Source organism: Camellia sinensis, chromosome 10 (genome assembly GCF_055761805.1).
Source record: "Camellia sinensis isolate YWXY chromosome 10, ASM5576180v1, whole genome shotgun sequence".
Lineage (NCBI taxonomy): Eukaryota > Viridiplantae > Streptophyta > Magnoliopsida > Ericales > Theaceae > Camellia > Camellia sinensis.
Window position 1 is genome coordinate 2,645,461 of NC_138970.1, and position 23,484 is coordinate 2,668,944.

General features: G+C 35.7%; 1 protein-coding gene across 1 annotated transcript; it reads right to left on the reverse strand.

Annotated features, from left to right (window-relative positions):
• Window positions 1–6,915: 6,915 nt before the first annotated feature.
• LOC145801473 (Chaperone DnaJ-domain superfamily protein) lies at window positions 6,916–10,557 on the reverse strand. The gene is made up of 3 exons (XM_082893119.1): window positions 10,130–10,557; window positions 8,966–9,034; window positions 6,916–7,699 (listed from the first exon to the last, which is right to left on the reverse strand). Exons 1-3 carry the CDS (start codon window positions 10,397–10,399, stop codon window positions 7,082–7,084), a joined length of 957 nt encoding a protein of 318 aa, XP_082749245.1. The 5' UTR covers window positions 10,400–10,557; the 3' UTR covers window positions 6,916–7,081.
• Window positions 10,558–23,484: the final 12,927 nt, after the last annotated feature.

The following is a 23,484-nucleotide window of genomic DNA, read 5'->3' on the forward strand; positions in this document are numbered from 1 at the left end:
ATGACACGACCGCTACTTCTTGATTACATTTTGGTATTCGATTGAACACCTCATAGTACCTTTTCGCATAGGCCCTAAGGCCTTCGTCTTTGCTGATCTTTAGAGCCATCAATGCGTCCACCCTCAATGGCTGCAGTTTGTTCGTCACAAACCTGGCCACAAACATCTCGGCCAGGCCTTCCCAAGTCTTTATGCTTCCGTTCGGTAGTTTATGGAACCAATCTGATGCAATTTCCCCAAAGGACGAGGGGAATACTTTGCAGAGCAACGGCTCGTTCCCATTATATAATGCCATTGAATTCAGGTATAGCCCGACGTGGAAGTTGGGATCTGACTTACCATCATATATTTGGAATCTCAGCATACTGAATCTCTTTGGTGCTTGAAATTTGTCCAGTTCCACCGAGAATGGTGTCTTCGGCTTAATCGGGGAAGTTACCTCGGCTTCAGCATTCTGTTGTTTCCTCTTCAGGTAATCTCTCAAGTCTTCTTTACTCTTTCCTGGTGCTCGGCTATCTCTGGACTTCAATCTCTTCGGCACACTACTTTCGGCTTCGTGGTGGGCTCGTTTTGATCTCTCTCCATGTGTTGTGTCAAAGCAAAGCTCCTGCCCTTGAACATGTCGATGTTCTTTGGGTTCTGGGTCCTTCGTGTGATACGTTCTTCGGGACTCCTCTCGTCTTGGCTCCTCTCGTCCGCCTTTCCTGGAAGGTCGGTGAGAATGCCTTCCGCTCCTGGTGTGCTGAGGGACGTCGGGGATTGTTCTTCTTCCTCCCTTCTAGGTGTTAGTTGCTGGTATCGGCGTATCCTGCAGCGGGTATGGTGGCTGCATGACATTGTTTTGCATCATGAAGTTGACCACTGACTGTAGGTCTGCCAACTTGTTTGCCAAGTCTTTTACTTCCTCATCCCTCCGTAGGCACCTATCCCTCCATACCTGAAGGTTATCTTCGTTATAGTACTTGCCTTGGTCTGTCTTCTTCGAAGTGTCACCCTCCTGGCCGACGTCTTTCTCGATGTGGCCCTGGTCATGAGTTTCTGCATTGTGGTTGTCTCCTTCAACATCAAGGTCAATTGGTCTGCCATTCCCAACAAGAGTATCGCCCCCAATGTTTTCCTTCTGTCCGTTACTAGCCATCTATTCTTCTAAGATTCCCACAGACGGCGCCAAATTGTGTGGGTAATTTTCTGACCACACTGCCCGCTTAGTAACCAGCTGGAGAGCACCGGCAGAATAGATGGCTTCAGCAAACCTGTAACAGAAAGAAAAGGCTCCGGCGATGGCTCTTCCACCCGGGGGCACTCCAACGATCAAGTCAGTATATCTCTCAAAGATAATCAAGTGCTAAACTCACTACTCAAAGCATAAAACTGCGTACCTTAGACCCACGAGGGTGCCTCTCTTTTATAGCCAACTCAATCCTAGTCCCACTAGAAGCCTGACTTCTATGGACTCCCATTCAGTGCTTACTTTGGATTTCTCAATAGATAAAGATAAATTCCCTAAAAGTTTTATCCTTAACTTGACTAAGTCTCATCTTCATTCTAGGACTCTTGTCCCTTATCCATTTATCTCGGATTCTGATATCTTCGGAGATAACCTCGGCCTTACTAAGATAATCTCGTCGTCACTACCAGGACACGTGACACTTCAGCTGACACGTCGGCGTCACCTTGCCACGTGTTGGTATTCAGAAAATATATCCCCACAATTACACGTCACATTGATTAATAGAAATAATTTTATAAAATTTTCTTTTTACAACTCCTATCTATGAAACTTCTCGCTTACGTGTTGTAGACTAGCTCTTGTTTAGCAAAAACAAGTTTTGCAACTTTTTTAAGTTTTGAAAATTTTGCTTATAAAATACAATTTGGGATAAAACCTTTTAGAATTTCATTCTATTTATTTTTCAGCTCAAAAAATGTTAAAAAATAATTTTTTTAAGCTGAGTTTCCAATCTGTAAAATATATATATATATATATCTGAGTTTGAATCATTTTTTTAATAGAAAAAATTAGTGAAGCATCTTTTTCCAATTTTTGATAGTAGGAGAGATCTAATATGGTTTTTTTATTTGTTAAGGTTTCTCAATAAATTTTTCTATGACGAGCTAAAATTTTTCTTTAAAGAACTGAAATTTCTCTGTGAAGACAATTTCTCTGTACTGAAATCTCTCTATGCCAAATTTCTTTGTGAAAATATTAAGAGATTTCAACTATTATGAAAATATTACATATTTTTTATCTTATAACATTTCAATATCATGAACTTCAAATTAAAAATCCTTTTTTCATAATAGATATGGGCATGATTCACTTTATGAGCAACCATAAAAAGAAGGGAAAAGATTCGGATCCTCAAAGAAAGTAACCCCCATGATCCCCTTTGCGACGTGATTGGTCAATTTTTTTTATTATTTTTTTTCTTCTCCTCCAATCACTAACGGGTGTGGAGGCTTGAGGAGGTTTCAATCACCTCTCTAAAAAGAAATCAAAGGGTGAGAATCTTTTGACCTATAAAACAAGACAACTAGGAGCAACCTTTTCTACACAATTCGGCAGTGAATTTCCTTTACTTTTTCTCAATTCTCAATAGGCTTCTTAATTTGGCTCTTGTTATAAATTTAATTTCTTTTACAAAAATAAATAAATAAAATGATTTCAGATACAATAATACTATATACTTAGAAAACTATATCTATGACTACAATCATTTTGAACATTCAACTAACTTTAAATCTGGACCATATTTTTCACGTTCGAAGTAATTTTTGAGACAAAAAACCATGGTAGAGAGTATTATTCTATCCCATTATAATAGATTGAATTACTTGGAAAGGAGTAAGATTGAGTTGATGTTTTACTTCCGAATACTTTGGTGGGTTGGGATGAGCCATTTACAATATAATTTTTACAATATCCTACAAATGTGCAAGTTGGTCGAATAACATTGTATAAAGCACATATATATAGCTCTTTTATCTTATCACTATTCAAACTTATATTCCAAAACTAGAAGATCAAATTAAGTGGGAAAACCATAAAGCAACATGACATGAGAGAATAACCATGGAAGTGATGTGGAAGCAACTACTCAAGGGCTTAAAAGGTAAATATTAAAAATTGAATATATTAGTTAGAAGATTAACTAATGAAGCAAAATGTTAAAAAAAGGAAAAATAATTAAAAACATATACTAAAAATGAAGGGATAAAATAAAAAAGAAAAAATTACAAGAAAATAAAAAGAAAGGGAAAAGATCCAAACATAGGCAAGAGGTATGGTTGTGAGGACTTTTAGAGCATATTAGGATATTGCTATTTTAAAAACACATTAATTAATGAAAAACACTAAAGATTCATCAAATTAGGCTGCACTATAATCCTCCTATATGTTAAAAAAAGAAAAAGAAAAAGAAAAAGAAAGGAGTACAATTAATTAGAAGGAGATATGTAAGAAAAAGAATAATGCTGATCTCACCCTATTACCTAAGAAAAAGAAGATATAAAAGTGACAATGATTGATCCTAATCAATGTGGGAAATTTTATTTTATTTTTTATTAAAAGAAAAAGATTATTCATATAAAATCGAAGAGTTTTTCTTGCAATTTTTTTTTTTTTTTAATCCATTTTGGTAAGACAAAATAATTAAAAATTTCTTTGGAAGGGCTTGCTCCAATTCTTTCTCATTAATTAATGTTGTGTTTGGTTGGAAGATTTAGGGAGGGATTTGGAAAGGGAAAGGGAAAATGTGTGTGAAATTAGGTGAAATTTAGGTATGTTTTATTCATATTTCACATACCTTTTTCATTTCCCTTTCTAAATCCCTTCTCAAATCCCCCAACCAAACACAGCATTAATGTTACCGTACTCTCTTGTTAAATCGGTAATGTTAGTGGCCTTAAGAATCAACACCAATAGAAATAATAGCAATAGCAAATGGTTCGAGCAATAAATAAATAAATAATAGTAATAGCAATATAATTATAATTATAATAGAAAGAAGATGACACAACCAAAGACACATCACATCATTAATTGTGGATTATTAAAAATTTTACTAATCATTTTCCAAAAAAATAAGGGGGAGGGGGGGGGGGGGGTTAGGGCTTGTAGTTGGCGTAGCTCTTTTTTGAATAAGGATAAAAATGGGCCAAAATACTTTGGGATCCACAAAAATGATCCACAGATAGCACTTACGAGCCCATGAGCTCTATATCGTAAGCCCTATTTTAAAGAGGGCAGTTTAGGGCATTTGGTAAGGTTTAAAATTTATCAAAATATATGAAAAATGTTTAAAGCTCATTTTTGCAAAAAATACAAAAAAATATAAGAAGGATAAATTGCAAATACACTTCATAAGATTTGCTTAAAAGGATAAATTTAAAAAACATGTTTAGTATACACATGCTTTAAAAACTTGTTTTAAAAATAAATGAGAAGATAATTATAGAGAGTCGTTATAAGGAGGTTATGTCTAGAAATAATTGCTGACAGTTAAAAATGCTAGTTAAAGGTGGTTAGGGAACTTGCTACAGATAATTGCCGACAACATAAGTCGGAAGAGTGGCTAGCGGCTATGGTCGAAAGTGGTGAATGTAAGAGACGTTCAACCCAAAACATGAATCAAGGTTAAGATGCAATAGCTCAAGATACCTATATTACATACAAGTCAACAGGAAAAAGCCTCTTGGTGGTTGCATTTTCAAATCTGGCGTTTATTCATGCTAGGGGCTTTTAAGCCGAAGAAGGTTATCTCCCCCTTGTGTGCCCATTACCATTACATTTTATTTTATTTTTTTAATTTTACACTGCAATCATATAAAACATTATATCAAATGCTTTTTAAACATAAGCACCTTAACATGAGAAATTGAGAATGATCAAATTTTTATTCAAAATTTGCTTAATATTTGACGTAGCACCCGTTATTTATGTATTAATACAATACATGAAAGGTAAAGTCTAATATAATAATATAATAATCAGTAGTGCTACATGCACTAATTGGTATACCAATGTACCAACATATATTATAATATTATTATTTTAAAATTATGACCTTACCCATTATACAAATTACAAATACTCAACACCTTTAAAACTATATTATATCATCTGTTAATACACTAATTACTATATCAATTGATACATATAGTATTATTCTATAATGATATATGAGATGATGAAAAAAAATTAATACAAAAATTAGGTTGGAGAGAAAAGGGGAGAGATCAGTTTCAATTATTATTATTATCATGAATCATGATTCATGAGGCACATGCAATGGTTAGGACGACTATTCAACGCAACCCGAAGTGGCTGAAATTCAACCTCATATTTTTTAATTAGCAATATACAAATAAATTGCTCTTTGACAAAAAGAAAAAGTCAAAAATAATAAATTTATTTGATTTGACTAAATAAGTAACTTTTTATTAACACAATTCTACAGATACATAAAATATAATTTTACTGTCAATATTTTGAAAAATCCATCGTGTTCCTTTAGTTAGGTTAATCAAGGCTCCACAACAACTACAAGGACAATATGATAATTTCTCACAAAAAAAAAAAAAAACAAAAGTTTGAAGATTCAAAACATTCAACAACAACAACAGCAAAAATAAAAAAATAAATAAATAAATAAATAAAAATACCAAAAGCATAATTTTTTTAAAATTAAAAAAACCTCAATGTTGGGTGGCTGTTGGATTAGGTTGAAAATATCACCTAATTAGGATTCTCTAGAATAATGAAGACTATGTATAGAAGTGCCAAGGAGTTGGTGGCCACAACCATTGACTCTGTAAAACACCAAAACCAAGTCAAAAAACAAACCCCTGGCATTCCCAACATATACCTTCATACATAACATGTTTTCTACGCCCCAAACAGCCCTTAAAGAAGAAGGCTTCATCACCGCTCATCTGCCCCTGCTTGTATTTTCCAGGAATTCTCAATCCTCATAATCATCCTATCTACCCTCCAAAAAACAAAACCAAAAACTTTGAAAAAGAACCATTTTTTTCGGTGTTCATCTCGTCCCGAAGAGATGTGTCCTCTAAGGTTCATCTTGGTTTTCTTCTCGGCAATATTGGCCGGATATTTCGCATGGAAGACTGTTCGTTCTATGCCAGATATGGACATCATGACCTCAGAGGGATCACCAATGGAGAAAACATCATCCAAAGACAAACAAGAACTTGATTGGAAAAAGGTAACAGACAAACATTCGTTTTCTATTTTGAGAATTTTTATTCCCTTTGTGTTTGTTTTGGTTTAAATCTCCTACATAACTCTAAGAAGTCTTTGAAATTCTTTGAATTCCAGACGATTCAAAACTGCTTCTGGGTATTTGTTGACATGGCCAGCGGGAGGTACTTGTGGAGGAATCTTAGAGAGATGAAGAAAGAAGAGAATGTCAAGAGTTCCTAGATTCAACCTGTTCCTGTCAGAAATCAATGTAGCTGACAGAAATGTGGGATTTTCTTTTCTTATTTTCCTCCTACTCTTGATGTATGCTAGAAACAATTGACGTGGGAATGTATTTTCTAGGGATTCTATGAAGTAGAAATGCTTGCTTCAAGGAAATTTCTCATCAATGAATAAGAGGAAAGACAAATGGTGAATTTTATCATTCATGTATATGTATGAGTGGGAAATCAAATAGACCACATCTTGATAAAGCTACACCAAAGCAATGACACAGAAATTATAGCAATATCCAAATAAAAAAAATCATGAATGCACGAAACCACAAGGTCTGCAACATATATCTCATGGCAATGGAGATTGATCTGATGTTTAGAAGCCAAAGTTTGCGCATATATATCTCATGGCAATGGAGATTGATCTGATGTTTAGAAGCCAAAGTTTGTGCATTTAAATCTTTGGTCCTCACAGTTTCATTTGAAGAATGAACCAAAAAATTGTTTGAATTTCTGAAACTCTTAAATACAACAATAAACAGAACCATAAAATTTATTTGTGGCAACATATGTACAAAATGCCCTTTAAGAAAGACAAAACAAATATTCATTACAGAAAGCAACGGCAGCAGTAGCAGCGATAGCTTTAGTTTAGATCAGTTTGCAGCTTAATAGACATGTACAAGAGGGTAAGGAGTGCACCTTGTGGAATTGGGGCATATCTTGCAAGGTTTGAGCCAACCCACATAGCTACAACTACTAGAGCGACTATGCTACTGCTGGTTTTGCCACAAACCCAACTTGCAAAAGAGAGGCACAAGGTAAGAAAAATGCCGCCTCTCCCACCCAAAACCCATGCAATCAAATAACCCACCTTATATCCAGCATCCAATTTACGGTCGAGTAAAGCCATTAGGCTACTAAATGTGAGAGATAATCGAGCTCCAATGGTCTGCATCAGAAACAGAGAGAGGAAGGCAGATCTAAGCACTTCGACGAAGGAGCCTCTCTCTTCATCTGTGGTTTCTTCTTTAGATACCTGCTCTGCTTCATCATAATAGGAGGAATTCTCATCTCTAGCACTATATTTTTCCCAATATCTCTCACGTTGCATTCTCTGCCTCAGATCAGCCCACCTATAAATTCTTATTCCATCCTCAAATTCATGGTTCAAGTCCCAGTTTCCTCTCGATGGTCTGCCAGTATCCTCTTGAAATTTGAGTGCTCGATCATATTGATTCCTTGATGTTTCATTAGATAATATCTGTGACAAAAAGAAAAAATATTGCCAAGAGTTAACACTTCCACAGCCACATTTTTCTACACCCTTCCAGGAAATTCTTTAACAAAATGAAATGGGAATATTTTGCTCATGAAATAGCCGACTATAGCATGGTCCCATAGTCTTAGTCCTTTCTGAAATTCTGAGAGATATCAGAAGAGAGATCTATATTATCCCCATGTTTAACAAGATCAATGCAATAATGTTGGAGACTTGAATCCATTAAAGCCAATAGGTCTAATTATTGCCATCTTCCAACAGAAAATTACAGAAAAATAGCCCACCATCCTATGGTTCCATTAATTTGAATCAAGAGATAATTACACAAGATTCATGTAGCCGACCCCACTTGATTGGGACACAAGGTTTAGTTTGATTTGGTTTGGTTTAGATAATTAAACAAGATTAGCAGAGTGAATGAGTGACTTAAAGTATCTAACTACAATCTTTCTTTCCAAAATATTCTCAAATATTTTCCATTATCCAAAGTACTTGATTTAAAGATAATGGATAGAACAATTACATTAATTAAGCTAATTTGCACACTTTCAGTAGTGTATCAAACATTTAACTGATTGTACGTTCATTTTGAGATGCTATTGTGGCTGTTTTTAGGAACCACTGTTAAAGAATTGGATCCAAGCCCAAGAATATCATTTACCTTTGGGCTTGGTCAACATGCAATTCAACTATGAAGTTCCCAACAATACCATGCCATTTTAGCAATGAAGGAAAGGACAATGACCTATAGTCTAACCGCTAAAGCATACCAAAATTCTGTTGCATCTGCAGACTCTAACATTTAGGTTTCTTACAATCAAATTCAAAGAAAATATGTTTTTATCATATTGTTGAAAGTTATAAAGGTGACCCAAGCTTCATCCCTACATATAATAAATGGACACCTCATACAGTGGGATACATATTCAACTAAATACAAGCAAAACACCAAGCCTCAAATACTAGGGCAGTTACAACCAAACCAGGGGCTCATCGTTCTCTGTCCAATATGGTCAAAATGGCCCAAACATAGAATGTTCAAAAAGGAGAAAAGTGGTATAAACATTAGGTCCTTTAACCAAACATGTGATTTCACATGTAGCATACAAAATAAGTAAATGATGGTCATTGAAGATGATCCAGATCCATAAAAAACCTGCAGATTTCACAATTGAGGCTTTCAATGTTTCATTTATATTAAAAGCTGTTATGAGCGAGTCACAAACCAAAAAGAGTAGACTCACTTACATCATATGCAAGATGGATCATCTTGAATACCTCGTCAGCTCTTGAATCCTTGCTAACATCTGGATGATACTGCAATCATGATGTGACAACGCATAGATGGAAAAAACTGTCAGTACCCACCCTATTAAGATTTTTGTGAAAGGTCATAGAATCAATCTCACCGAGACATTCCTAAACAGATGAAATGAAAAGTAATTTCATACAAAACTTTATATAGATAGAAGAGAACATAATCAAATATCATACTGTTAATAGACGAACATTAATTATTGAGGAGAGATTATGTGTACAACACACAAAAAGTTAAGATATGAAAAGCAACGGAGCCTGAAGGTGCTCAGGACCGTTACATAAGGCTCAACCCTCAACCCAGAGTTTTACTTTCTAGTTAAAAGCATGCACAAAGATGTTCATGCCATTGCATGTGAACCCTTAAAAAAGCATGGATCCTTATAAACAATGGATGATAGTACAAGTGATGGCAGTCCTACATACATGGTTTTTGTACATGAACCATAATCAGGCATATATGTGTAATCAGCAGTTTATTATTACTCTCTTGTACTGCAATATTTGAAAGAGACACTCTCATTGGTTCTATTGCTGCAAGAGATGAGTAGGAATGTTGTTAAGTGTTAACATAGGTTCCATTAAGCTAAAAAAGAGCTCTAGATGAAACTTATACATTATTTTTCTTTTCTGTTACTATCCATCAAGAATTTAATTGAAAACACTCTCAATCAAAATACTCAGCGTTCGTCATTGTTGTCATGCTGCTCATTGGCTAATTTGAATTGGGTTACTTGCTAATTTATAAAAAAAAAGAAAAAAATTATACTAGAAGTTTGTTTTCCAAAATGCTTAGCTTTATCTTTAACAATATTACCGGTAAGATAAGATTTATAATTAGTTCTCTACTTATAAAGCTCTATTCATTCAGCCAAATTATTGCTTCGAAATGAGTAATTATTAGCCTGAACACAATCATTTTACTCAGAGAGCAGTCGTGAATACACGTTGTGATGCAAATTTGCATTTGTAAAGGTTGAAGCTTCTCTTCTTTCTTTTTTTTTGAAATTTTTTTTTAATTTTCTGGAAATTTCAAGTTTTTCCAACAACAACAACATATCCTAGATAAAATAAAACCCTAGAGCTCATATTTACCTTGAGAGCGAGAAGACGATAGGCCTTCTTGATATCGGCGGAGGAAGCGGTGGGAGAGACGCCGAGGACGGCGTAGTGGTTCTGGAGGCCGTTGATGGTGGCTGATGCCACAACCACCGGGGGGGACCAGCAACGGCGGTGGGAACTGCGGCTCCGTCCACCGCCTTGAGGCCAGACCCACGGCTGCCAAATCCGATTGGATCCAGGAGTGATCTTACCACCGCCGTCGATGGAGGTGGAAGTGGGTCCCACCAATAGATACGCCTGCATGCTTGGTCACTCCCTCCCTTTCATAACCACCTCTCTCTCAGGGAGTGAGGTGTGTGTGGGTTTGGGATGGGAAATGAAATGAAATGAAATGAAGATGACAGATGTGCGCTAATGTCACCGGAGGTATTACGATTAGACTCTGCTTTTATTCGTTACTTTACATTTACTCATCTCATCCCATCTCATCTGTACGTTGTTTGTTTGGGCCAAGCCTTGGACTGCTCATTCATTTACTGCTGCAACTTTGTTGGGTTTGGTTTGGGTTGGTTCGGCCTTTGTTTAAGCTCATTTTTTAAATTTAAAAACACAAGGGAGTTGCTCAAGTTTGAGCCTAAAAACCCAACCTCAACCCAATATTTTTTTTTTAATCAACAAAAAATTAATTATAAACATAAAAAAATATTACATAAAACCACAACAATTAAAGTTTAAAAATAATTATAAAGGTAAAAAATGAGAGTCTAGCAATAGTTAGAAACACTACTATTAAAAAAAATAATAATAAGGATAAATTACATTGACTTCCCCTGAGGTTTACCTTAATTACAGGGACCTCCCTATTAGGGGTGCTCACGGATCGGTTATGCGCGGTTCAGGTGGCGGTTTGGACCAGCCCGATTGGGTACAGGTTGGGAAAAAATGGAACCGCATCCAACCGCAAGGGGGGTTACAAGTTGCACGGGTGGGTCGTGCGGGCAGATATGGGCAGTTTGTAAAATAGATTTTTTTTTTTTAAAAAAAATTGAAAATTTTATTCTGGTGTTTGCTTTGGGGGCCTTCCCACTTTCTGAGATATGCTTTTGGGCACAAAAAAAAAAAAAAAAAAAAAGACGACATGATAATGAAGCACAAAGCAAACCCATAATCAACAAACCTACAATTAGATCAGCAAACCATAAATAAATGAAACATTTTTTTTGTGATTTCAGATCTGGGACTCATTGTGCAATGAAACAATTTTTTTTTTTTTTTGGGTGCTTCTACATCTTCCAGATCTGGAAATCTCCAGATCTGGTTTGTGATTGGTGATGGCTATAGCGAGAAAAGGAGTGCACAACGACGAGCAAACAACAGCATGGCCGGGTTGATGATGGAGCCGCCATGGAGCAAGGGATGATTTGTGAGAGACAACGGCGTCACGGCGAGAGGAGAGAGATGGCGATGGGGAGGAGAGGAAAGAGACTACGAGTAAGGAGGTGAGAGATGGTGGTGGTCACGACGACGGTGAGGAGAGAAGAGAGAGGTAGGTGAGAAGGAGAGAGAAAGCAAGACAATGATGAGATGAGAGAGAGAGCTAGCTGGGTAGAGAGAGATGAGGACCAAAGAAAGGATTTCGAGTTCTGCTCAAAACAAAAATATCTAGGATTGGGAGGGGATTTTTTCTTATTATTTAATTTTAAGCATGGCTTGCGGACGGATACGGATCTATGCGGGTAGGGTCAGGTTTAACCTGAACCCGAATTTGGACAGAAAAATTGACCCGCACCCGCCTTTTTTTATGTGTGCGGGTAGGGTCGGATTTGTACGAGTAGGGTCGGTTTGGGCTGATTTTGCGGATCGGATAAACCGTTGCCCACCCCTACTCCCTATAGTTTAAAAAATAACACTGCCCTTCCACTGCTTTTGAAAATAATATACAGATTCCCCATTTCCATTAAAAGAACATGGACTACGTTAAGGTCACAGCCGAAATGACCATAACACCCTTGAACCATTTTGTGAAAAGACACAAGTGACACTTAATAGAAAAAACCCCTAATTCATCTCATTGCCTATGGTTCACAATCAGAAATTCGAAAAGAGGAGAAGAGTGAGCAACAAAGGAATGGAGGAGAAGATGATGGCTTAGGGATTTTTTCAAAGATCTGCTTCGATTATCTTTCACAATGCAAAGTGTGAAAGAGTTTAATCGGTTTGTTTTATGATTTACGGCTTCCAAGTAAGTTCATTAGCAACTATGTTCAAGATCAAAATTTCTAAAAAAAAAATATATGCAATGTGGGTTTAGGGTTTACGAATGAAGGATTTTTGAGAGTTTTGTTAGTGTAATTTTGAACAAATTTTTATGGTTTCAGAGTTGTATTTTTTGGTATTTAGGGTTTTTCTAGTTTGTAATCAAATATTGTAATTTTTTTGGATTATTCAACATTATTACTTACTAGATTTGGAATATAAAAATGTTTGTTAAATTTTATTGAATTATTTTTGATTTAAGGTTTTTGTTCGATTTTGTTCAATGTAGATAGATTTTATTTAATGCAATGTTGGATTAGTAATTTTTTTGTGAAAAATTACATCTGTTTAATGTTGTGAAAAATATATACAAAAATTGTAATTTTTTTGGATTAGTAAACATTATTACTTAATATTGTGTATTATTCATTATTATCAATTTGTTTATCTAGTTGAATCATGGTAGCTTTTGAATTACTTTAAGCTGTTTTGCTAAAATTCATTGAATTGGTTCAATTTGTTCATCTATTCAAAATAAATGTTTATCTGTTCAAATTTGTTTATCTGTTGAAATTAAATGTTTATCTATTCAAATTAAATGTTTATCTGTTTAAATTAGTTATATTAATAAAATATTGTAATGTTTTGGATTAGGATTTTTTTTTTTTTGTTTTTTTTTAAAGATTTTGTTCAATGTGTATTCATTTAGGATTTTGTTATCTATTTAGTTACCATTTCAACTATGGCTGCATTTCCTTCATTTGATTTAGTCATCCATTACAATGTGGATTCTAATATGTATTGTCATGTTGATCTGTTAAAGGATGTACATGATTCAGTTTTTAGTAACATAGGTTTGATTGTGGCTATTGCAATTCATTTGTACTGTGACATACCTGGTACTGATAAGAGAAGAATGTTAGAAAATGATCTTGATGTACTAGATATGTTTTATATACAAAGTGTGAGTAGAACAATTAACTTGTATGTAGATGTTGTTTATTCTATTGGGTTTGAGAGTGGAAAAGTTAATGCTAGAGATGAGGATGCTGTAGAAATAGATCAATCAGTACATGATGGTGATGGTGATGTAAAGGGGGATAATGAGTACCACATGATGATTTTGTTGGGTTTAGTGATGAAGACTTAGATTGAAATGAAAATGTGGATGCTGAAAATGAATCTAATAGCACAAGTAGTAAATATGTCTTAAGTCAAAATGATGGCTTAGGTGAAGATGATGGTACACTTAGTGATTACCAATCACGAGATGATGTAATGATGTATGATGTTAGTACTCATGATGACTTAGATGATGAACCTATTTGTAGACCTAAGAGGAGGGATTTCAAGGGAAAATAATTTCATACTCCCTATGATGATAAAGAGCCATATTTGAATCCAAAAGGGGAAGTGGTATTGGAAAAGGGGATGATTTTTAAATAGCTTCAAAGCTGCATTGAAAGATTATACAGTGGAAACTGGCTTCAAAATTGTGAGGGACAAAAATGAGAAGTGTAGGGTAACTGCCCACTATGCTGCTAAGGGATGTTCTTGGAGGATTAATGCATCTCTTTTGCTAGATGGATAACTTACAAGATAAAACCCTAGTTCTCCAACACATATGCGGTAGGTTTGTCATGACACAAACCTGCCCCTATAGGTTCAGCGTTATAACCGACCACTAATCTTTGGATTACCAAAGGCCTCTTAATAGAATAACATATAGTTAAGGGCTGCGGAAGCAAATACATAAAATATACATAGTCCATTAAGCTGTGAAGATATACATGGGATAGATAATCTTAACCTTTTATAAACTTACGAGTGACGCCAAAAGATATAATATTTATACGTCACTCCATGTACATATTAACAGAAATTTTGTCCGAAAATCAAAAGAAACAAAGGCTAATACATTCACAAAAACAACCATTAAACTTGACTTAATCCGGAACCTCTTCGGGAGGCACAAAAGCTGACTGACAAAAAGAACTGAAAAGCCAGGTCCTCAACTCTGAGCCTGGTCACGTGCCTGATTACCGACATACATAATATAAATAGTGAGCGGGAGCCCAATGAATAATAACAAAGTAAAGGGTTTAAATGAATGTTGTCCATAATGGTTACAGAAAACGGAATTCAGTAGCTATCAGAAATGGATTCATAATCATGTTTAACAATCACAGTTCATAACAGATATAGATTCAGAATCATATTCATAATCAGAATTTGCAGTTAATCATACGTGATACATTCATTAGCATTAGAAACAGTTGACCCATAAAGGGATGGCCATAAAGGCATACAGTTGACTCACGTGTACGGAGACAGTATAGTTGGCTCATGAGACGTACAGTTGGCCCATAAATGGGACGTATACAAAAGGATTCATAACAGTTGGCTCATGAGACGTACAGTTGGCCCATAATTGGGACATAATAGAACAGATAACAGATGTCATCTAAAACTAATGATGCTACGAGTACATTTCGGAAACATTGGACAACCATTCATTCATACAAAAAATAATATTTCAGAAAACAGATCATCTTACATCATTTAGAAAATATTTATAAATTGAATATAACTTTACAAAGTTATTACTCACAATTAACAGATGGTTCCAAGGCAACAAACAAAATGGGCAAATTAGACGTCTTGTGGCGTGTGATCTACACAATTTCAGAACGAACATTTACTGAGTTACATACCCACAATCATTTAACTAAATCTTCTCTTAGCTTGGTGTGTTTCTATTTCTTATCCACATTATTATGTCTTAAACATGACCTAAGAATGCCTAGGATGCAATGAGGATGTAAAAATGCATTTGAAAACATTTGGTCAAAATGCTGGAAACATGGGTCCCCGCTCAAGCATAACATCCTCCGTTCGAGCGGACATGAAAACATATGAAGGGCCGCTTGAATGCAACTTCCTTCATTTGAGTGGTCTACAAACTTTGGAAAAGTACTGTTTATGTGATTTTCATGCATGACGGACGCTCGAGTGTAAGACTTTTGCTCTCGCTTGAGCGCAACTCTTACTACTCGAGTAGCCTGCAAAAATATGGAACTTTTGGGAGCGTGCATTTTACGCTCGAGCGAACTTTTGGTCGCTCGAGCAGAAGTGCAAAAACAAAGATGCTCGCTCGAGCGTAGGCTCTTCTGCTCGAGCAGAGAGCAAAATTCTAGAATTTCTAGATTCCTCTTCTCAGCTTAAAACTCAAATTCAAAGTTGTAAAACATGGTTTTTCGGGCCAAAAACTTGAGGAAACTATAGGAAACACTTATAAATGGTAAAACCATGGTGAATTCAAAATCATTTCACAAAATCAAGCTCAAAAGCTTGTCAATTATACAAAACCCAAACTTGAAATGTTGAAAATATGACTTGCATGTAATGGTATGAGTTTTAACCTTCCAAAACATAATCAAATGAGGTAAAAACATGTGAAATGTGATGAACTTCCAAAATCAAGCCATGATCAATGCATGCATGTGAGACTTCCTCAAAATCAAGCTCTAAATGCAAAAGAATTTGCATGCAGGTATGATTATCTTCTTAATTCTTCTTCCTAAGCTTGATTCTTGGCTTAATTAGCTAACTCTCTTGAATTCATGCATTAAAGACTACAAATATACAACTAAAGGAGTGAATTTCTACCTCAAGCCTTGAATTCTCAAGTGTAAGAGCTTAATTTCCAAGTTCTCTCCAAATCCTTCTTTTTTCTAGCAATTCCTTTGAATTGAACTCAAGTCTCACAAAATTCTCAAGCTTAGAACCAAGTTTTCCTACTCTCTCTCTCTCACGTTTTTATCACTAAGAATGAAGATATGAGAGTGTAAAAGTATGAATGAGGGTCTACTAATGCCTTATATAGGCTAAAATAATGGTTTAGTTAAGTGGTTGATCAAATTACTCAATTAGACATTAAATTATTCTAATTAAATCGTTTCGAATCGACTTTCAATTGAACCCATCATAAAATTCTAAAAATTTTAACAACCACATAAGTCAAGTCGGTTTCTGAATCGAATGTTGATAAGGGCTTCAATTTGCAAACCGAAGCGGAAACATGAACAGATCTATGAGAGACAAATAAATGTACAAATAATGCATCATACATACAATTAATTCAAGATTTGATCTCAATAACTTATTAGGCATATTAAATCATGGATTAACGTTAATCATGGGTCGGGGTTGTTGCAAGATTGAACCAAAATACTGAGGTAACTTTAGATTAGATAGCAAAAAAATTGGCTGACAGTTTTAAAGAAAATCCAAACATGGGGTTGGATACAATGCAAGGCAAGTTGAATAAGAAGTATGGGATTGATGCTTCAAAGATATAGTTGCATAAAACTAAAAAAAGATGTAGAGATGAGATGTAGGGTAATCATGGTAGCCAATATGTGCTACTATCAACGTATGCTGCAGAGATTAAGAAGACAAATCCTGGTAGTTTTGTGAAGATCAATTATTATAACCCACCCAAGCCAATATCAAAGGATGAACCCACACTAGATGAAGAAAGTACAATCAGTTCTAACCCAGTGTTTAAAAGAATGTTCATTTCATTTGAGGCAATGAAAACATGGTTTGTTAATGGATGTAGACCCTTCATAGGGGTAGATGGTTGTCGCTTGAAGGGTCCTTATGGTGGAGTGCTAATTTCAGCAGTTGATTTAGATGGGAACAATTGGTTGTTTCCACTAGCTGTAGGAGTAGTGGAGTTGGAATGTAAGGAGAGTTTGACATTTTTCTTACAACACTTGAGAACAATACTGAGTGATGCATTGCCCACTAGGCCTTGGACCATCATGTCTGATGGACAAAAGGGTCTTGACATAATTGTGGGTGAAATCCTACCTGAGGCTAGCCATAGAAGATGTTGCATACATTTGTTTAACAACTTCAAAGGTAAATTTCCTGGAATGATCTTGAGAAAGAACTTTTGGAAGGCAGCAATGGTTTGGAATCAAAGGGCATTTGATGAGGCTATGCAAGCCATTCAAGTATCTCAAAGGAAGCATATGTATGGCTGCAAAAAGTTCCTGTTGAAGCAAGGTCTAGGCTTGCATTTGATGGTAGGATAAGAAATGATTATATCATAAATAACATGACAGAATCATTCAATAATTGGTTGGGGATTTCCAGAAGTAAACCAATTTTGACAATGTTAGAGACCATAAGATGTAAGTTAATGGGTAAGTTTCAAATGAAGTATCAAAAGCATTGCAATGGCAATCCAATGTAACTTTGAACATTAAGAAGAAGCTTGATAAGACCTTGTATGAGTCCAGAAAGTGCAAAATAGAGTATGCAGAAGATCAAGAGTATGATATTAGGGACAATGAGGGCTTCATCGTCAGCATGCAGTGTCATCATTTATTTATAACGACGAATATGATCAGTGGGGTCCAATTTTCTGTCGTACAGGGTAAACAACGGTGCTTTGAACTTTTTGGGTAGCACTGCCCTTGCAATTCGTCGCACAAAAGGGTCATGTTTATCTTCTTCAATCATCACTTTTTCTCCCTCACTTGTACCGTACATACGGACTCCTTTTGGATGAGCTGGATATATCGACTCATTCCTTCTTTCTGGGTTCTAGGGATGGTGAGTCAGAATCACTGTCATTATCATGTTTCCAAAGTCGACGTTGTCGACCATCCTTCTTTCCTGAAGGTCAACCCCGGTCTTGGCACGCAGCCTGTTGGGATTTTGCCACCTCCAGGGCCAAATCCTGGCGTAGGTGCTCGTTCTCAGCCATTATGTTTTCCAGCCACTGTTCATTTTGCCTTGCTTAATCCATAATCGTCTGCATTGTCTCATGCACTGATGTCGAGGGTGAGGTCTGGGCTACTGAGTCGAAGTTCAAGGCCCGTCGTGCGGTGATATTCTCCGGTCCAAGCATGTTTCTTGGAGTGATGTCATCTCTTGGCATAATGTCATCGGCGACAACCAGAGGATCATCTTTTACGCCCGCCATGGATGTGCTTAAGTGTTCCCACAGACGGCACCAATTGTGGAGAGGTGATTTGGAAATACTCCAAGATCTAGTAAGACGTTCTTGATCCTCTAATTGTCACCTGAAAAATGATGAACACTCCGGTCGGGGGTGCCGGAATTAGCACTCTGACGGACAAGTTTATATGCTCTTAAGTTTACTTCTCTCTCAAGTTATTTAATCTATTCTCGCCAACCTATCTTTGGTTGATGTTCTTTTATTTATACTAGTATCTAGTCCCAGGGGTTGGGCCCACTTTTAATTTAATGCATGATTGCTTATTCGGCGTTTCAATCGCATGCCAATTCTTATTCGGCTCCTTATATGGCCGATTGCATGGCCGATTTAAATATTTGGCTTCAGGATGCCTTTGGACAGAGCCGAATCGTCTTTGTCCTGATAAATCTTCAGATGAATTTGGCTTTCCTTAGTATATAATTATTCGGCCCCCACAACATCTAATATCAGACCCCACTGTGTGGACACTGATAAATGAGGAGCCTTTGCAGCCACCACCTCTGAAAAGATTGGTAGAAAGGCCAAAGAATTCTAGGAAGAGGGATGCTCATGAGCCTCTTGCAGGCACAAGTCAGGTCAAGAGGTCTTTCACTTTGAAATGCAATTGGTGCAAGGAATTTGGGCACAATAAGAGGACATGCTAGAGAGGTCCAGTCAAGAGTGGCAAAGGAGGCAACATTTCATCTGGCAGAGGCATGGGTTCTTCATCCTATAGAGGAGGTAGATCTGTTAGTAGAGGAAGCAACACTTCATCTAGCAGATGAGGCACTTCATCTAGGAGAGGTAGAGGTAGAGGAAACAGTTCATCTGTAAGCATCTTTTGTTTTCTTTGCCTCTGTATTTATTTATTTATTTATTTATTACTATTGTTATTATGGTACTAACTAGTTTTGGCTTAGAACTCAGGATATTCCAAGTGGGAGAAGCAGATGAGGCACTTCATTTGGGAGAAGTAGAAGTAGATGAAACACTTCATCTGTAATCATATTTTGTTTTCTTTGCGTTTGAATTTTTTTTTCCTATTGTTATTATGGCACTAACTAATTTTGGTTTGTGACTAATTTTTGTTTGTAACTCAGGATATTCCAAGCGGGAGAGGCAGAGGCAGAGGATCATCTGGAAGAGGTATTTCACCTGAGAATGTTTGGTTAGTGCTCTAAATTGTTTGCTTTGCAAGTTATGTACTCTAAATTATTTTTTTGTTTGTTTATTTTTTTTTGGTTGGTTGTTTGTTACAGATAAATGGTGCACTAAGTGATGGTTTTGGGGTGCACATGTGTGACAATGAACAGGTATAGAATATATAGATAGTGCATAGTGTTTATAGGATGATGCAGCCACTTTTTGTCTTTTTGTTATGGGCGTCTTGATCATACTTTTGTAACTATGATGTAGTGATAGATGAGGTGCATAGTGGTAAATTGTGAGACAGTTCCGAATCTAATTCCACAAGTGCAATGTGAAATAGATAAACACCAAAGAGTCTAAATTCAGCGAATCTTTTAGAAAATCGATTTTGAATCAAATTGCCAAAAAAGATTATTTTGCCAAATATAGAGTCGCCACCTAAATGTTTTACTTTGGAAAAGTTTATGAAACCCATGACTCGTGCCAAAGGCCACGTGTCCGTCATTACCAAGATTGTCTCAGCTCGGGAACTTAGGTACGAGAGGGAAAGGTCATGAATTGAGCACCTTCGCTCGCCCGATCAAAGATCGGCCTTTACTAATCATGATATGAATCTTACTTTGCATTATATATTCTTGTTCTGGTTATTAATCTAGCATTACTATGTGATGCGCACATACAAGTATATACTAACTTACAAAAATTGAAACACTTGAGTGATGTTTGTTTTCTAAAAAGAGTTTGAATTTGCCACTTGAAAAGTGGGCTTAAATGTGCATGATTCAAATTATTCCAATTCAAGCAATTAGCCTTCATCCACAAGCATACAAGCAGGTATATCAATTTAGCACTTAGCCTCATGGTAAACATGCTAGCCATGGCAACAATTACACTTATGCAATATGCTAAAGCAAGCAAAGGCTCACCTCGTACTCCAAGCCAAAAAGACATAAGAGAGTTAGAAAAAATACATGATTCCTAACTATGCAATATGACTAATGCAACACATGCAATATGCAATCTAAAGTAGGTTCGGCTACTTAACATGGCATATGAATCAATTGATAGCATGTGGTTTAAGCATGTATTCAAATAAGTATTAAACTAACAATGCAGTTAGACTGATAAACCGAGCCTCGGTGCATGCAATACAAGTGGATGTAGATATGAAGAATGCTAATTTAAACGTGATGTCCCTATACTAACCATCATAAGCAATTAAATAAAAAGGAGAAAGACGTGGGGTTAGAACACATACACATTATTACAACTAATTACAAACCAAATGAAATAAATTAACTCACAACTAATTAACTACTTAGCTAATTAAATAATTACAACACAAGTATAATTAAAAGAGGTAAGTAAGCTAAATAACTAATTACTCTGCCTCAGGAAGCGAGAAATGTTCATGCGCATGCTCAATTTCCACCCGAAAAGCCACGGTTTTGCTTTTAGAGAGCCTTTGTTGCACAATAGAACACATACACTGTTGCCCACTTCTAGAATGGCTCTACTCTGCCAAAGGAACACACTGTTGAATTGTGCATTAGTGGCTGGCCGGCCAGCCACTGGTGAGGGATGCCGGCCATCAAAGGTGGTCTGCCGGCCACTACTGGCAATGGAAAGTGGCTTGCCGGCCACTGCTGCCCAGTTCACCTTGTTGCAACAGAGGACAAACAGAGCATGCATAGGGTATTCTCTAGGGTTGTTTGCACAACTCACTCCTAATTTTCATGAACGAATCAAAGAAGAAGTAAACGTAAGCCACAAACCACTAACTCAAGCAATTTCATTGCATGATGGCTTGTGAATCAAAGTGTATAAGTTCAATAAATGCAACAAAATATGACTCTAACCTCTTCCTTTTCATGAATTGATCAAGGAAAGTGGTGGCCTTAGAAACTTGAATCATTTCATCACTAATGAGTATAAACTACCTCAAGTTTCTATGTGTTCAATTAACGTCCGATTGAACACAACCAAATTATTATTTTGCATCATTTTAGTCTCAATTTTAGTTACTCAATTTTAAATTACCATCCGATCTTTAATTCATTAAGTCCAATAGTGAGTTTAAGTCCTCTAAATGAAAAGAAGCGTCAAATAAGGGGTTGTTCTTTGCATGAGAGAGATGTAATGCCCTAATAATGAACCTCCGAAGAGATTAAACCATTTAGCATGGAAGGTCTCTTCCTCATGCTAAAAAACAACATATATGGGACATCAATTCACCACTTTCAATTAGGTTACAACAATATACCATATAACAATAATCAAAGCAAAAAAGCAAAATAAGTAAGAAATGCAAGAAAATGAAAGGTTTGTGAAATTTACCTTCCAAGAAAAGAATGAACTCCTTAGTTCACAAACTCCCACTTGATTACCCTCAAGTGTAGGAAGTGTGCTCTTAAATCCTCTATTCAAGATTATGGAATTTATGGAGTTTATGGTATGGAAAGTGGCTAACTCTCTAGTTTCTCTCACTTTCAATCACTAAACACTCTTCCTTATGATCAAGGCAATTGATCCTTGTCTATATCAGAATTTTTGGAGTGTTTTTGGTGTATGGAAATGAGGAATTTCAATAACTATAGAAGCTTGGAAGTGTTGACTCAAAATTGAAAATGTAGATAGTCTTTTACTCTCTTTTCTCTCTAACTCTCTCGAAGCATTATTATGTTCTTTTTTTCTTCCCCCCTGACCCTCTCCCTCTTTGACTTTATATAGGCAACAAAGTATAATACAATAATATAAATATAATAATATAAAAAGCTATAGGCATATAATATAATAATATAGATATTATATAAAAATTATATTTAATATACTATATATATGTTATGCTAAGATTTGGATGTCGGCAGCCGAGGGCTAACCGATATTAAAATAATTTTTTATTATTTTTCTTTTATAATATATATATATAATATAATATAATATATAAAATATCTAAAATATATAATTTATACCAAAATACTAAACATATAATATAATAATATAACTATATAAAAAATATTAAACATATTATATAATATTATAACTATACATAAAATACTGAACATATAATATAATAATATTAAACATATAATATAATAATATAAACTTTTATTATTTTATTTTATATATATAAAATATATAATTTCTACGAATTTATATAAAAACACAAAAAATATAAACAAACACATAAAATTATGCAAAATTACAAAAAATACTAAACTAATAAAATATTTAGTATTTTAAAACAATTTGGTCATAATGGTGAAGGTTGGGATTAAAGTTCAAATTCCATTTCTCTTACTGAGGATTGTATGAGAAACACATTATGCTTGTCATCATCGAGTAATTAAAAGAAAGCACCCAAGTCTTAGTGCCAGTCAAAATGGGGTGTCTACAGTTGCCCCCCTCTTTGACAGAGCGCAAAGTCATTTCATGACGTGAGTGAATGTCAAAGCCCGAAGACGACCCTTTTGACAAGGTCGGAAGACTTGGGTAAACAAACAAGTGTGCAAACAATTGGTTGAACCTGAAGGTTGCCTACGTATTTCTTTGAGGACTCAAACCTGCATAGTTCAGGGGCAAGATGTAAATGACATGCACGATGCAGCTTTGAAAGACGGACTGACATGCTTCGCAAAGCCAGCTATTTTGAAAATGATCATGCAAGATGATGCAATAAGCAATAATGAATACAATACGCAAGATAGCGAACAACACATGAACTAATAACACTCTACCTATGCCAAAACATAGGACAAGGAAAAAAAACATCACTCAGGACTGAATTTCCCGCATCCTGAGAAACAAGAAGACAAAAATCGCTTGGGGTCGTGTTTCACAAGTCTCGAGGTGAAAGTAAAACAGCTTAAGGACACACTTCGTGCATTCGAAGATAGAAACAAAACCGTTTGGGATAGCGTTTCATGTATCCCAAGAGCAAACATACCCAAGGCTGTGTTTTATGCAT

What these genes read in the sequence shown, in the direction of transcription:
- LOC145801473 (XM_082893119.1), bottom strand. Translation starts at nt 10,399, where the DNA reads ATGCAGGCGTATCTATTGGTGGGACCCACTTCCACCTCCATCGACGGC. An exon ending in ATCGTCTTCTCGCTCTCAAG is followed by an intron (nt 9,035 to 10,129) that starts GTAAATATGAGC and finishes TCATGATTGCAG; the next exon opens with TATCATCCAGATGTTAGCAA. An exon ending in TGATCCATCTTGCATATGAT is followed by an intron (nt 7,700 to 8,965) that starts GTAAGTGAGTCT and finishes TTTTTGTCACAG; the next exon opens with ATATTATCTAATGAAACATC.